Source organism: Penaeus chinensis, chromosome 12 (genome assembly GCF_019202785.1).
Source record: "Penaeus chinensis breed Huanghai No. 1 chromosome 12, ASM1920278v2, whole genome shotgun sequence".
Classification (NCBI taxonomy): domain Eukaryota; kingdom Metazoa; phylum Arthropoda; class Malacostraca; order Decapoda; family Penaeidae; genus Penaeus; species Penaeus chinensis.
This window is the reverse complement of record NC_061830.1, coordinates 9,650,020-9,662,519: the sequence shown is the minus strand read 5'-3', so window position 1 is coordinate 9,662,519 and position 12,500 is coordinate 9,650,020. Positions and strand designations below refer to the sequence as shown.

At 40.2% G+C, this 12,500-nt stretch overlaps 2 protein-coding genes across 2 annotated transcripts in view; one reads left to right on the top strand and one right to left on the bottom strand.

Moving 5' to 3' along the window:
* Positions 1-7,650, top strand: part of LOC125031247 (nascent polypeptide-associated complex subunit alpha, muscle-specific form-like) — a 14,058-nt gene extending 6,408 nt beyond the window's left edge. Inside the window, exon 2 of the mRNA XM_047621893.1 lies at positions 5,209-7,650. Coding sequence (XP_047477849.1) covers positions 5,209-7,180 — 1,972 coding nt within the window. The 3' untranslated portion in view covers positions 7,181-7,650. The remainder of the gene's footprint in view (positions 1-5,208) is intronic.
* A 1,307-nt stretch (positions 7,651-8,957) lies between these two features.
* LOC125031181 (carboxypeptidase B-like) overlaps positions 8,958-12,500 on the bottom strand; it is an 8,921-nt gene continuing 5,378 nt past the window's right edge. The window contains exon 8 of the mRNA XM_047621777.1: positions 8,958-11,728. Coding sequence (XP_047477733.1) covers positions 11,595-11,728 — 134 coding nt within the window. The 3' untranslated portion in view covers positions 8,958-11,594. The remainder of the gene's footprint in view (positions 11,729-12,500) is intronic.

Here is a 12,500-nt window from a genome sequence, read left to right as displayed (position 1 = left end):
TGGGAAAAATTCTAATTGGCTTTGGGGTAACAGTCTCGTTTGCAGGTTTACTTGTTTGGCACGGGAAGAACACATAATATGTAATTAGAGGGAGAAAAAATACTTGTATTAATCCTAGTATTTTATTTAAGAGGGAGATTGATACCATTAGTTTGACTTTTAGCTCTGCTTGGTGGGTTTTGATCCCCTGTGCTGAGCCAACTTGTCTCTAGTTCCCCTTCTGTGAAGTATAAGTCGCCTATTGTGATGTCTTTCCATTCCTTCACCAGTAGTATTTAACATAGGACATCATGCATATGTGATAAATTACACAACCTGATGACTGATTGTGGTGGTGTGTCTGTGGTTATTGTGATGGGATTCCACTGCCTCCCTAATCATTCCTTTTCTTCCGACTGCATTAAAAAAACTGAAGGCCTCACACTCGCAGATTGTGAATTGAATATCCTGAAAGCGCTGGCCACATCAGTGCAACCCACTGCTGTATCATTGCCATTATATTCATCATCCATCATATTATTTTCAGTGAGATCATCTACCATATTTGACGAAGGGTAGGAGGAGACATCTGAATTAATTTTGATTTTAGAGATAATAGGTCACCAAATGTGAATTTGCAAACATAGAATAGACCTCGACATACTTGATTGATAAGTATAAGTTACTTGATTTCAGTTACTAACTTTACATTTTAGAATGTCTGCCAGTATTTCTTAAAGGCACGTTGAAAATATTTGCAAGCATATTAAGAATGGGTTTAGTTTTCAGCTGATGGGAAGAGCTTAAGTTAGTTTATGTGCTACGGATGGTACTATATGTGTTTAATATTACTTCAGTTTGGTGAGGCGGGTGGGGGTGGGTGAGTTTGGAGGCAGTGGTTCGGTGTCAGGTGGAGGGGGGGTGTCTGTTGTGATGGTCTCTCTGTGAATGGAGAAAGAACAGAAGAAAGACAGAACGAACGGACGTCACGAAAGAAAGAAGAAAGAAAAGAAAGAAAAGAGGTAAGCACGAAAGATAAGGCTGAATAGACAAGAGAAGATTGAAAGAGAAAGAGCGAAGTGTGACACGAGCAAGTGGGAAGAGAAAGAGAAGTGAGAGAAGGTGTGAAAGTGAAAGAGCAGAGAAGTGAAAGTTGACGTGCACGCGGCCGATTCCGGCAGGATAACGTGAACGCGCCGGAGCAAGGTACCTGAGAATCGCGAAAGCGAACGGAGGAAGGAGAGCGAACCGAGCGAGAAAGAGGAGGAGAGAGACAGAAAAGAGCAGCGGAAGGAGAGCGAAAGAGACCCGAAAGATGCTAGGAGAGCTCCCGCTACGAGAAAGATCTTCCTTAGCGATAAAGATCCCTGCAAAGATGAAGGGAGGAGACAGATCCCTATCCAAGGTATTCCCTTCTCTCACCCCTCATCCACTCTCGTCCCCTCTCCCGCACTTCCCTCTCCCTTCTTCCTCTTCCTTCTATACACCTATGCCATTCTCTCCCCCCTTCCCTCTTCCTCTCCCTCTCCCTTCTCCCTCTACCCTCTCTCTCTCTCTCTCTCTCCGATCACTCTTCATATACCTCTACATCTTCACCTCTCTCTCTCTCTCCCTCTCCCTCTCCTCTTCCCTTTCCCTCCCATCCTCCCTCACTTCCTCCCTCCCCCCCCCTCCCTTCCCTCCCTCCCCCCCCTCCCTCCCTCCCCCCTCTCCTCTCTCTCTCCCCCCTCCCCCTCTCTCTCTCCCCCCTCCTCTCTCTCTCTCCCCCCTCCTCTCTCTCTCTCCCCCCTCCTCTCTCTCTCTCTCCCTCATTCTCTCTCTACTCTCTTTCTCTTTCTTTCTCTCTCCCTCCTCCTTCTCTCTCTCTCTCTCCTTCTCTCTCCTCTCTTACTCTCTTCCTTCTCTCCTCTCACTCCTTCTCTCCTACTACCTCTCCTCTCCTCTCCTTCCTCACCTCTCTCTCTTCCATTCTCTCTTCTATCTTCTCTCCTCTCTCTCCTCTCCTCTCTCTCCTCTCCTCTCTCTCCTCTCCTCTCTCTCCTCTTTCTCCTCTCCTCTCCTCTCTCTCCTCTCCTCTCTCTCCTCTCCTCTCCTCTCCTCTCCTCTCCTCTCCTCTCCTCTCCTCTCCTCTCCTCTCCTCTCCTCTCCTCTCCTCTCTCTCCTCTCCTCTCTCTCCTCTCCTCTCTCTCCTCTCCTCTCCTCTCTCTCCTCTCCTCTCTCTCCTCTCCTCTCCTCTCTCTCCTCTCCTCTCCTCTCCTCTCCTCTCCTCTCTCTCCTCTCTCTCCTCTCCTCTCCTCTCTCTCCTCTCCTCTCCTCTCCTCTCCTCTCCTCTCCTCTCCTCTCCTCTCCTCTCCTCTCTCTCCTCTCTCTCCTCTCTCTCCTCTCTCTCCTCTCTCTCTCCTCTCTCTCCTCTCTCTCCTCTCTCTCTCCTCTCTCTCCTCTCTCTTCTCTCTCTTCTCTCTCTCCTCTCTCTCCTCTCTCTCCTCTCTCTCCTCTCTCCTCTCTCTCCTCTCTCTCCTCTCTCTCCTCTCTCTTCTCTCTCTTCTCTCTCCTCTCTCTCCTCTCTCTCCTCTCTCTTCTCTCTCTCCTCTCTCTCCTCTCTCTCTTCTCTCTCTCCTCTCTCTCCTCTCTCTCCTCTCTCTCCCTCTCCCTTCCTCCTCCCTTCTCTCTCATTTCGCCCCTATTCCTCCCTCCCTTCCTTCTCTCTCCTTTCGCCCCTATCCCTCCCTCCCTCCCTCCCTCCCTCCCTCCCTCCCTCCCTCCCTCCCTCCCTCCCTCCTCCCTCTCCCTCTCCCTCTCCCTCTCCCTCTCCCTCTCCCTGCCATTTCCTCCTCCCCTCCCCCTTTTTCTCCCCTTCTTCCTCCTCCCCTCTCCCCTTTCCTCTCCCCTTCTTCCTCCTCCCCTCTCCCCCTTCCTCTCCCCCTTCCTCTCCCCTCCATCCTCTCCCCTCCATCCTCTCCCCTCCGTCCTCTCCCCTCCATCCTCTCCCCTCCGTCCTCTCCCCTCCATCCTCTCCCCTCCGTCCTCTCCCCTCCGTCCTCTCCCCTCCATCTTCTCCCCCTCCCCCATTCCCCCCTGCAACCCCCTCCATCTTCCTTTGTTTCGAACACAACACTGATGCAACCAGACTGTTGTCACTACTGGATAATACCAGTGCAAATATCAGATTGCAATCATCATTACCTTTAGTATAAGTTGTACCAAATTTCTATTCCTTAGCTGTCTCTATTTTATTCAGATTAATTTTTAAACCACTGTATCCCCTGTTTCATTAGAGCATCATTATATATTTTCCTTACAATATATTTTAGAAGGGGAAGAAGTTTTCATTTTTCATTGTAGGCTCTGCTGGTCGTGCTCTAAGTGCTATATTATTGTTGGACACTTCTTGCCGAGAGTCGTGTCCAAACTTGTAATGCAGAGTCAGTGTGTGTGTGTGAGGTTACTAAAGCTTGCCCAGATTAGGTTGTTGTTTTGATGTCAAAATGTATTGTTTTTGCAAATTACGTGGTTTTTGTTGCTGTTCTGTTATGGTTTGAGATATTGTTCTGCATTTTTTTTTTTTTTCTTTATGGCTCTTGTAGTTTTTCAGGATTATGAGAAAGGAATTTGTGGGTAATGTTAGACTGTTGAGTATGATTATGAAATACATTTACATTGAAAGAAAAGTATGCATGTATAATATCATTTTGAGCTTGATCATAGTATTTAATTTATGTATATATTTTTTTCTTCAGAACTACATTGCTAAGGAGATGAAACTCAAATATTTTTTATCTAAATCTATACTTAGTTCTAAATATATTTTTGCTTTAAAGTCTTATATTCTGATTACATTTTGCTCTGAAATTACACGTGTCCAGAACGTTCCACAAGTATTAAACTTTTTAAAAACTTTGTATCCAATTAATTTCTTGCATCTAACATTAACTGTTAACTTTTTTTGTTATTGTTATTGCTGTCAAGTAAGAAATGTATATTTATGTATTTTTTGTTCTCTTGTATAATATTTCCATGAACTTAGTGTGAGGGTCCTCTCAACAGATTCTATAACCTTTTTTTATGATATTCAGATGCAAAGATTTCACACCAGTAATATATGCAGAATCTGGTTTATGAACTTTACCATGTATAAACTAATAGCTTTTTTACAACTCATTATAGTTCATGTCATTGCTCAATTATCTTTAGTGTGAAAACAAAAATATAACTTGCACTTGCACTCACACACACACACTCTGACACTCACTCACTCTCACACTCACTCACTCTCTCACACTCACTCACTCTCTCACACTCACTCACTCACTCTCACACTCACTCACTCACTCTCACACTCACTCACTCACTCACTCTCACACTCACTCACTCACTCTCACACTCACTCACTCACTCTCACACTCACTCTCTCACACTCACTCACTCACTCACTCTCACACTCACTCTCTCACACTCACTCACTCACTCACTCTCACACTCACTCTCTCACACTCTCACACTCACTCACTCACTCACTCACTCTCTCACACTCACTCACACTCACTCACTCACTCACTCACTCACTCACTCACTCACTCACTCACTCACTCACTCACTCACTCACTCACTCACTCACTCTCTCACACTCACTCACTCACTCTCTCACACTCACTCACTCACACTCACTCACTCACTCACTCTCTCACACTCACTCAATCACTCACTCTCTCACACTCTCACACTCTCACACTCACTCACTCACTCACTCCCTCACACTCACTCACTCACTCACTCTCTCACACTCACTCACTCTCTCACACTCACTCACTCTCTCACACTCACTCACTCTCTCACACTCACTCACTCTCTCACTCTCTCACACTCACTCATTCTCTCACACTCTTTCTCACACGCTCACTCATTCTCACACGCTCACTCATTCTCACACACTCACTCACTCTCACACACACACTCACTCTCACACGCTCACTCGCTCTCACACACTCACTCACTCTCACACACTCACTCTCACACACACACTCACTTACTCTCACACACTCACTCACTTGCTTTCACACTCACTCACTCTCTCTCACACTCACTCACTCACTCACTCACTCACTCACTCACTCACTCACTCACTCACTCACTCACTCACTCACTCACTCACCCTCACCCTCACTCAGGGATGAATATGATATATATAATAAATGGAAAAATATTATCTCTAATACTTTTCTTGTCTTGCAGGAGGAAGGACCCCATGGAGGTGTGTGGCTCCAGGCACACCAATGCCACTCTGGAATTCCACGAGTGCCTGTGCAAGTTTGACTACAGGAACCTAAAGAGACGCCAACAGACGCTGAAGTTCAAGCACTGTTTGTTGGCAGATGAGATGCGACGAATAGACAATTTTGAACTGTATATAATTATTGCAGTGGTGATAGGTGTTGTGATTATATTTAGCATTGCTGCATTTTGTTCTTGTAAATGGTACCTCCAGACTAATGCCAATCCATGTGGGTGCTTGTCATGTTCATGTTGCAAGAAAAAGAAGAAAAAGAAAGATGAAAATGAGGTTGTGGTGAGTTCGGCATCACATGATCTTGACTTGGGCAATGGTGGGCAGTCGTGGACCCCAATCCGTTTGGTGCCCAATAAAGACACAGTTGATGGAAGTCCAGACACCAATCGTACGAGTGCCGAACCTAGTGATGATGATCACAAAAGTTTCTGCATGAAGTTCTGTCTGAGTGACCCTGTGCAAGACTGTTGTGAATTCTTTGACTGTGACATCATGTGGCGCAAGAAAAGCATTTATGCCATACCAATATTTGGCCGTCGCAAGCAGCCTCCACTGCAGCGAAGGCCAACACGGCCTGCTCCTCCACCTCCCAAAGCAGTGGTGCCTCCGGTAGTCAAGCACCCTGAACCAATTCATATAGGCTATGATGACGACATAGAGTGTGAACCTGTCCCTGAAGCACCACCTTCCCCAGAGCCTGTACGTGTGGACCAACCCAGAGCCATGTATGTGGATCCTTTGGCGTTCTTGCAGAGACCCTTCTTGAAAGCAACCAAAGAGAAGGCAGTTGAAGAGGAACCACCAGAGGCCCTGTACAGCAAAATGAAGGACTTCATGTTTGGAAAATCAAAGAAGAGTGCAAGCATGGCATCCCTCAACAAGTTGGGTGTGAATGCTAATCCAGATGCAGTCAGCACCACCTCAAGCAAGAAGAGCAAGTATAGTCGCACAGGCAGTCTAGCATCGCTACATAACCTCAGTGATGAACAGTTAGACAAGAGCTACCAGAGCAAGAGGTCCATGAGCCTGGCTTCTCTACACATGGTTGAGGAAGAGTCATCCAGTAGAATGACCCCGAGAGGAGGTGCCAGCAGGTTGAATGTGGCCCGAAGCAGAGGATCTCTTCACAACATCTGCGAGGATGATGACATTCCCCCCTCACAGAGGACTGATGAATACATTGACCTGGAGGAAATGTCTAAGAGGATAGAGGCAAAGATGTTGGCCAACCAGAATGGTGCTGAACATGTTGGAGTAATTGGAGCTCCAAGTGCACAGCCACAGGGCCCAGCTGCTAGTCCCCGACCACGCACAAGCCCACGACCTCCAACTAGTCCTCGGCCCCCAACTAGTCCTCGACCCTCAGTGAGCCCTCCAATCTCTCCCCCAGTTTCAAGTTCCTGGACACCAAATTTTGTTCCTGCATCAGCATACACTGCACCAAAGAGCAATGAAGCAGTTCCTTTCCAGCCAGGTAGTGCTACTTACTCACCATCTTTATACAGAGCACATGGCCCACAGCACTATGCAATGAGTGGTTCACCAGTTCCACCACATGCAGGTTATCCACAAGCAGAATACCCATATGGCCATTCTCCTGCAATGATGCTCGATGAGAATGGTCAGCCAAAATACTATCCTCCTGTGCCTGCTACACAAGACAGACCAGCAGTGCCTGCTAGACTGGCTGTTGGTACTCCAGTCAATAACACTGGTACGCTGGGTCGTCCAAAGCCTGCTGTCCCTCCAAGGCCATCAAGTGGGTCAAATTCCCCAAAACCCAGAGGCAGTGGAGGCTCGCCTAAGCCACGTGCTCCACAGCCACCCTCAACTTTAGGGAGACAGTCACATGTGGTTAAGCCAACGGCTCCCCCTCCCCCTCCACCTGTTACAACCCCCATTGAATCTTCACTCTGAGTGAAGCCAAGTGAAGTGAGGTGAATGTGAGATTGTATAGAAAATATTGTACATAATGTGTATTTTTAATGCCTTTTGACAGACTGCTCAAGGGATACTGTAGCCAAACTTGTAGTATTTTTCAGTTTTGGAAACAATTAGGGCTATCCTTTTATATCATTATTCCTTTATCACATTGCAGGGTATCTGTAAGGATAACTGCCATAATTCTATAGCACATGTATCAAAAATCCATACTAGACTGTCATGTATCATATATGAGAGGGTAGTTTCTTTTTGTTCTGTAGAAATTATCAAGACATATTGTCAGCAAAATAGTTTCATCCAGACCAAAGTTAGAATAGAAGCAGTTAGTGTACAAGGTATCGTCAACATATCATTCTGAAGAGCAAGTTGACAGATGTGAGAATTACTTCTATCAACTAGCAAATGGGACAGTTCCATAGATGATTATTATGATTATTATTGTTGTTATTATTATTATTATTATTATTATTATTATTATTATTATTATTATTAGTATTAGTATCATTTTTATCATTATTATCATTATTATTGATATTCTTATTAATATTACTATTAATATCATTATTATTATTATTATTATTATTATTATTATTATTATTATTATTATTATTATTATTATTATTATTATTATTATTATTATTGTTAACATTATTATTATTGTTGATATTATTATTATTATTATTATTATTATTATTATTATTATTATTATTATTATTATTATTATTATTATTATTATTATTATTATTATTATTATTATTATAATTATTATTATTATGGTCGTCTTTATTTTTGTTGCTTTTTTTTTTTCCCTTTAGAAAATGCCCTTTGGGTTTCCCAGTGCTCAACTTCAATAATCTTACTTTGTGTAGTTTATCTGTGACAAGAATGTCTTTCATTGTGATCTGTGTCAAGTTAAACATGGTAATGCAGTTGCATTTGCTAAGTATTCTTTGCAAATCATGTGAATTATTTACATATATTTTAACATTTCAAATATTCGCTTAGAATACGAGACGGTGCATTCACCATCCATGCAGTTATTTTAAATCATATTTAAAATCTTGTAAATAATGTACATATTCAGTGTAAAAATTTAATGTTAATTTTGGAAGGGCCAGTGCTAAGGTGTGAAGGGAAATGAATGAGATTTGAAGAAAGTTCGATAAATCTTTTTTTTTTTTTTTTTTTTTTTTTTTTTTTTGTACTTGTTGTAGGACTAATACTTATATTTTAATATCTTTGAGGTATATGACTAGATATTTAGAGAAGGGAGTTTGGTGTACTGTGTATTGCCTCTCCCTAATGTATCGATACTACTTTGTCAGTGGACCAAGGTGCATCAGTTTCACCTGGTGGATTTAAACAGGGACCATATGAGATGCTTTAGAAATGTCTTAGATGATCACTTAAATGTTTTTTTGCTTTATTTGTTTTTGTTCTTTTGGTTTTTCCCCTCTTTCCTCTTTTCTGATCCCATCTTTCATCTGTTTGCTCCCTCTATTCTTCTTTGTTCTTCATCACTTTCTATTTTGTTTTTGTTTTCTCTTAGGAATGATTGAAGAAGAAATATTGAACATGCATTTTTGGTAGTGGTTTGTTATTAATGGCATTTCAAAAAAGGGTCTAGTCTTTTTTGTGTAGACTATTGAGCTAAGAATGATGTTGGATTGTGTGGTAAAGTATTGCTACACACTTCTCATATGTATACCATTATTCAGATCCATTACTTTGTGATTCTTGTATTGAGTAGGTAAGAAGTCATTATAATTTATTGTTATTGTTTTTTTTTTTTTTTTTCAAGAACTCGCTCGTAAGATTTTTTTATTGGTTCTGATGGCATTATTCAAAACTACCTTTTGTCTGAAAATGGTACAAATGGGAATGCACTAGGTGCATGTTTGTACACTTCAGTGTTTATCAAGTGCTGTGATGATCTGATTTGCAAGTTCTAATTAACTGTGTAATGTGGGTTCAGCAGAGGGTATTTATGTCAATAATTATAACTTTGTATTTGAATATGTCTTATTTATCTAAAGCTGGGCAAAGTTCGTGGAGAAGGGATAGGTCACAGTTTCTTTGATTTCCTTTCTTTCTTTCAGCTGTAGTTGTTTTTTCCTGTCTTAATTATTTGTCTACCTCTTCTATTTTTGGTTTTACTCATCCTCAACTGTTATCTATTTGTGCCCAGTTGATAATATACTAACTTTCTTTTCATAAGTTATGGTAAAAATGTTTGTTCCAAATCACTAGTGTTGCCATCACTATTTTTATATTATTTTTACTGAGTTACAGTGATTGTAGATACTGCCAATATGCAATAGGGGTTTTACTCATACTAAACAATTGTTTTTGGTTATGTTCACAAGATGTCCTTTTTAAATGCAGGATGATAAATTTTCCTTTGACAGGAAGCTGAAGAGTTTTGCCTGGTGTAATGTTAAGTGGAATTTTGAAGACCAAGAGGTGCACTTTGTTAGAGAAATTTATCTCTTACAGTTTTTAAAGATATTTTATATTGTAAATATGTGCTATACTTTGTAAATTAAATTACAGCAAAGGGGACAGATGCTTACTATTTTTACAAGGTGTACTATTTCTTTGTTCATGTAATTTAATGTATGCAAGTTAGTGTTGGATGTTACAGTACATTGCTTTATGATGCATGTTTATTCTGAAAACTTAAATTAAAGACTATATTTTGGCATTTGCAAACTTGATAAAAAACGTGAAATACAATTTGTGAATGTAATTTTAGATATTGTGGTAGGTGCTAATAAACGATTTTGCATCGGAAAATGAGTTACATGGATTAGAAAGTGGCCTTTATTCTTAATTCTATTCAGTATTACTTAGACGAAGGTGGTTATGCCAATCACTGTTAAGGATGAGGAGACTGCTCATTGCTACAATGTCATTGTGGAATAGTATTCAGCATTGAGCATTGTATTCAGTCAAGGAGTGTAGGATCAGACCTTGTATTGGATGTGCTATGTGCATGTATGTGGTTTAATGTTAATGTAACACTAATGTCCTTTTGTGTTCTGATGAAAATACTCTTATTATGGACTTATGAGAACTAGTTTTTTATCAAAGGGAAATTTTCTCTTTTTTTTGTAAGTTCCAGTCAATTTTTTAGTGAAGTATAGCAGCTTGCAGTGTTGTAGAAGGAAAATTAATCACTATCATTGTTATTGTGATGACTAGTATTGGTTAGGTGAACATATCAAAGGCAGATCATGTTGATATAGTTTTGAACAGAATTATCATCAAAGTTTTTTTTTTTATTGGTAAAGTAACTGTGAAATTGGTGGTAAGGTAAGATTGTTGATGTGGAAAATGTACCATACTTTTTACTTTTTGTGTAAAGTAGATGAATTTTAATGGGTTTATTGCATAAAAGCACATTAATTTTTCCAGTTATGTGTAATTTGATCATAAATTGTCAGTACTTCATGTAGCTTTCACCAGTGATTGAGTCTGGAGCCTTGGAATCATTTTATTTTTATCATTGTTATTACTTTTTATCTGACTGCTGTTAAGTTTGTTAAATGTGATACTGTATGCCATACTTACTATTTTTGTAGGCTGTCTCTAGGAATAAAATTATCAAAGACAATGTTATTGAATTCTTATTTTGTACCACGAATCATACACATTTTAAATATTCAATAAGTTAATACAATAAATATATCCTATAAATAAATAAAACTTATTTAATAAATATAGTGATCATAAATATGCATTAAATATAGTGATCATAAATATGCATTAAATATAGTGATCATAAATATGCATTATGTCTTACATATTTTTCAATCATATATCACATGAAATTAAAATTAATAGTGCTGTAAAAAGGGTAATTATAAAATTTTTAAAGATCTACAACTGTGCTAAAAAATCACCTTTTCTGCCTTCCATAGGGATATTACTTGAAGACAAAGCTAAATACACATCTGTGCCATGAAATGCAGATTATTGACAGTTCAGTTTTGCTAGATTAAATAAACATGATTTTTTTCCTGGTAGTGATTGAGGTTGGGGTTAGTAGGGTTAAAATTTTAATTTGACAGGAAAATGGGAAAAGGGAAGGGTAATTCGGCTTACATGTGGAGCAAATATCAAAATGATTTTGAGGTTCTGGAATGAATTGGGGGTGATACAGACGATAAAGATGTGCATGGAAATGGTTACAAAGTCTCTCGTGTGAACTAGACTTACGGATTTTACTAAGACACAAATGATAGGTTGGGGGAGGTGATGAGTGAACATGAGTAAAGTGTGAAGGAGTTTAGTGGGGAATGACCGGCTACTGGCTTGACGCGAGAGGACAAGGGCGCTCTGGGGTAGATGACTTCTTCATAACATTACTATTGCGTTCCTATTATTATGCCCCAGTGTTCGTGCTGTTGGAGACCTGGAGCTTTTCGAAGACAGCCTTTGCCATGGCCTTGATTCCGTCGTAGGTTTCCTGAGCTGTTGGCATGATTTGCTCTCTTGGCAGGATGAAACCGTAGCGCCCTGAATGAATATATGTATGTAAGAATGGTATTTTGGAATTAAAATGAAAAGTTTGCATTAACAAGTGAAAAAAAAAATTGTTAAATGGAAATGAATGACTTTACCTTTACTTTACTTTTTATTTTTATGTGAGATGATTGTCAGCGTAACAGAAGAGGTGACGAAAAGATTACTAAAGACAACGAAAACGGAGAATTCTTACCACGCTTACCTTGCAAAGAAGACCAACACGAAGATAGTAAAAACCGGGATCAAGCTCTATTACTGACGCCCGGAGAATAGCTTATTAGGAGGTACTGATGCCAGACCGTTTACTTACTGAATTTCCACACGAAGACTCCTCTTTGATGGTGCTCCAAGTTGGGAAGTTTTAGTAATTTGGAAGAAGTAGTTGTGAGTACGTAAGAACACAGCCTATACAATGTGGTAACCTTGACGGTTTCTGTCTGTATTAGGTGTAGATAAGTCTTAGATATGTCTCGACAAAGGAAATAATGCGAAGATTTTACAGTTACGGAAGCTTGTCATATAGTGAAACTATGAAGAAAGGAAATTTGTGGAAAAAGATAATGCTAACCAATGTTTACTTAATTGTACAAGAAGAGTTGTCTATAACAGATTAAATTCGAGTAAATCGTATTTCTCTAGGATGAGTCATTCTGCTAACATCACGCGAGAAAAAGAATGAAAAAACGACAAAAGAATAAAAGTAGAGACGAAAAAAACTTTCTTACATGTTGACTTTCCAGCATAGCCACGTAGGATATCCTTT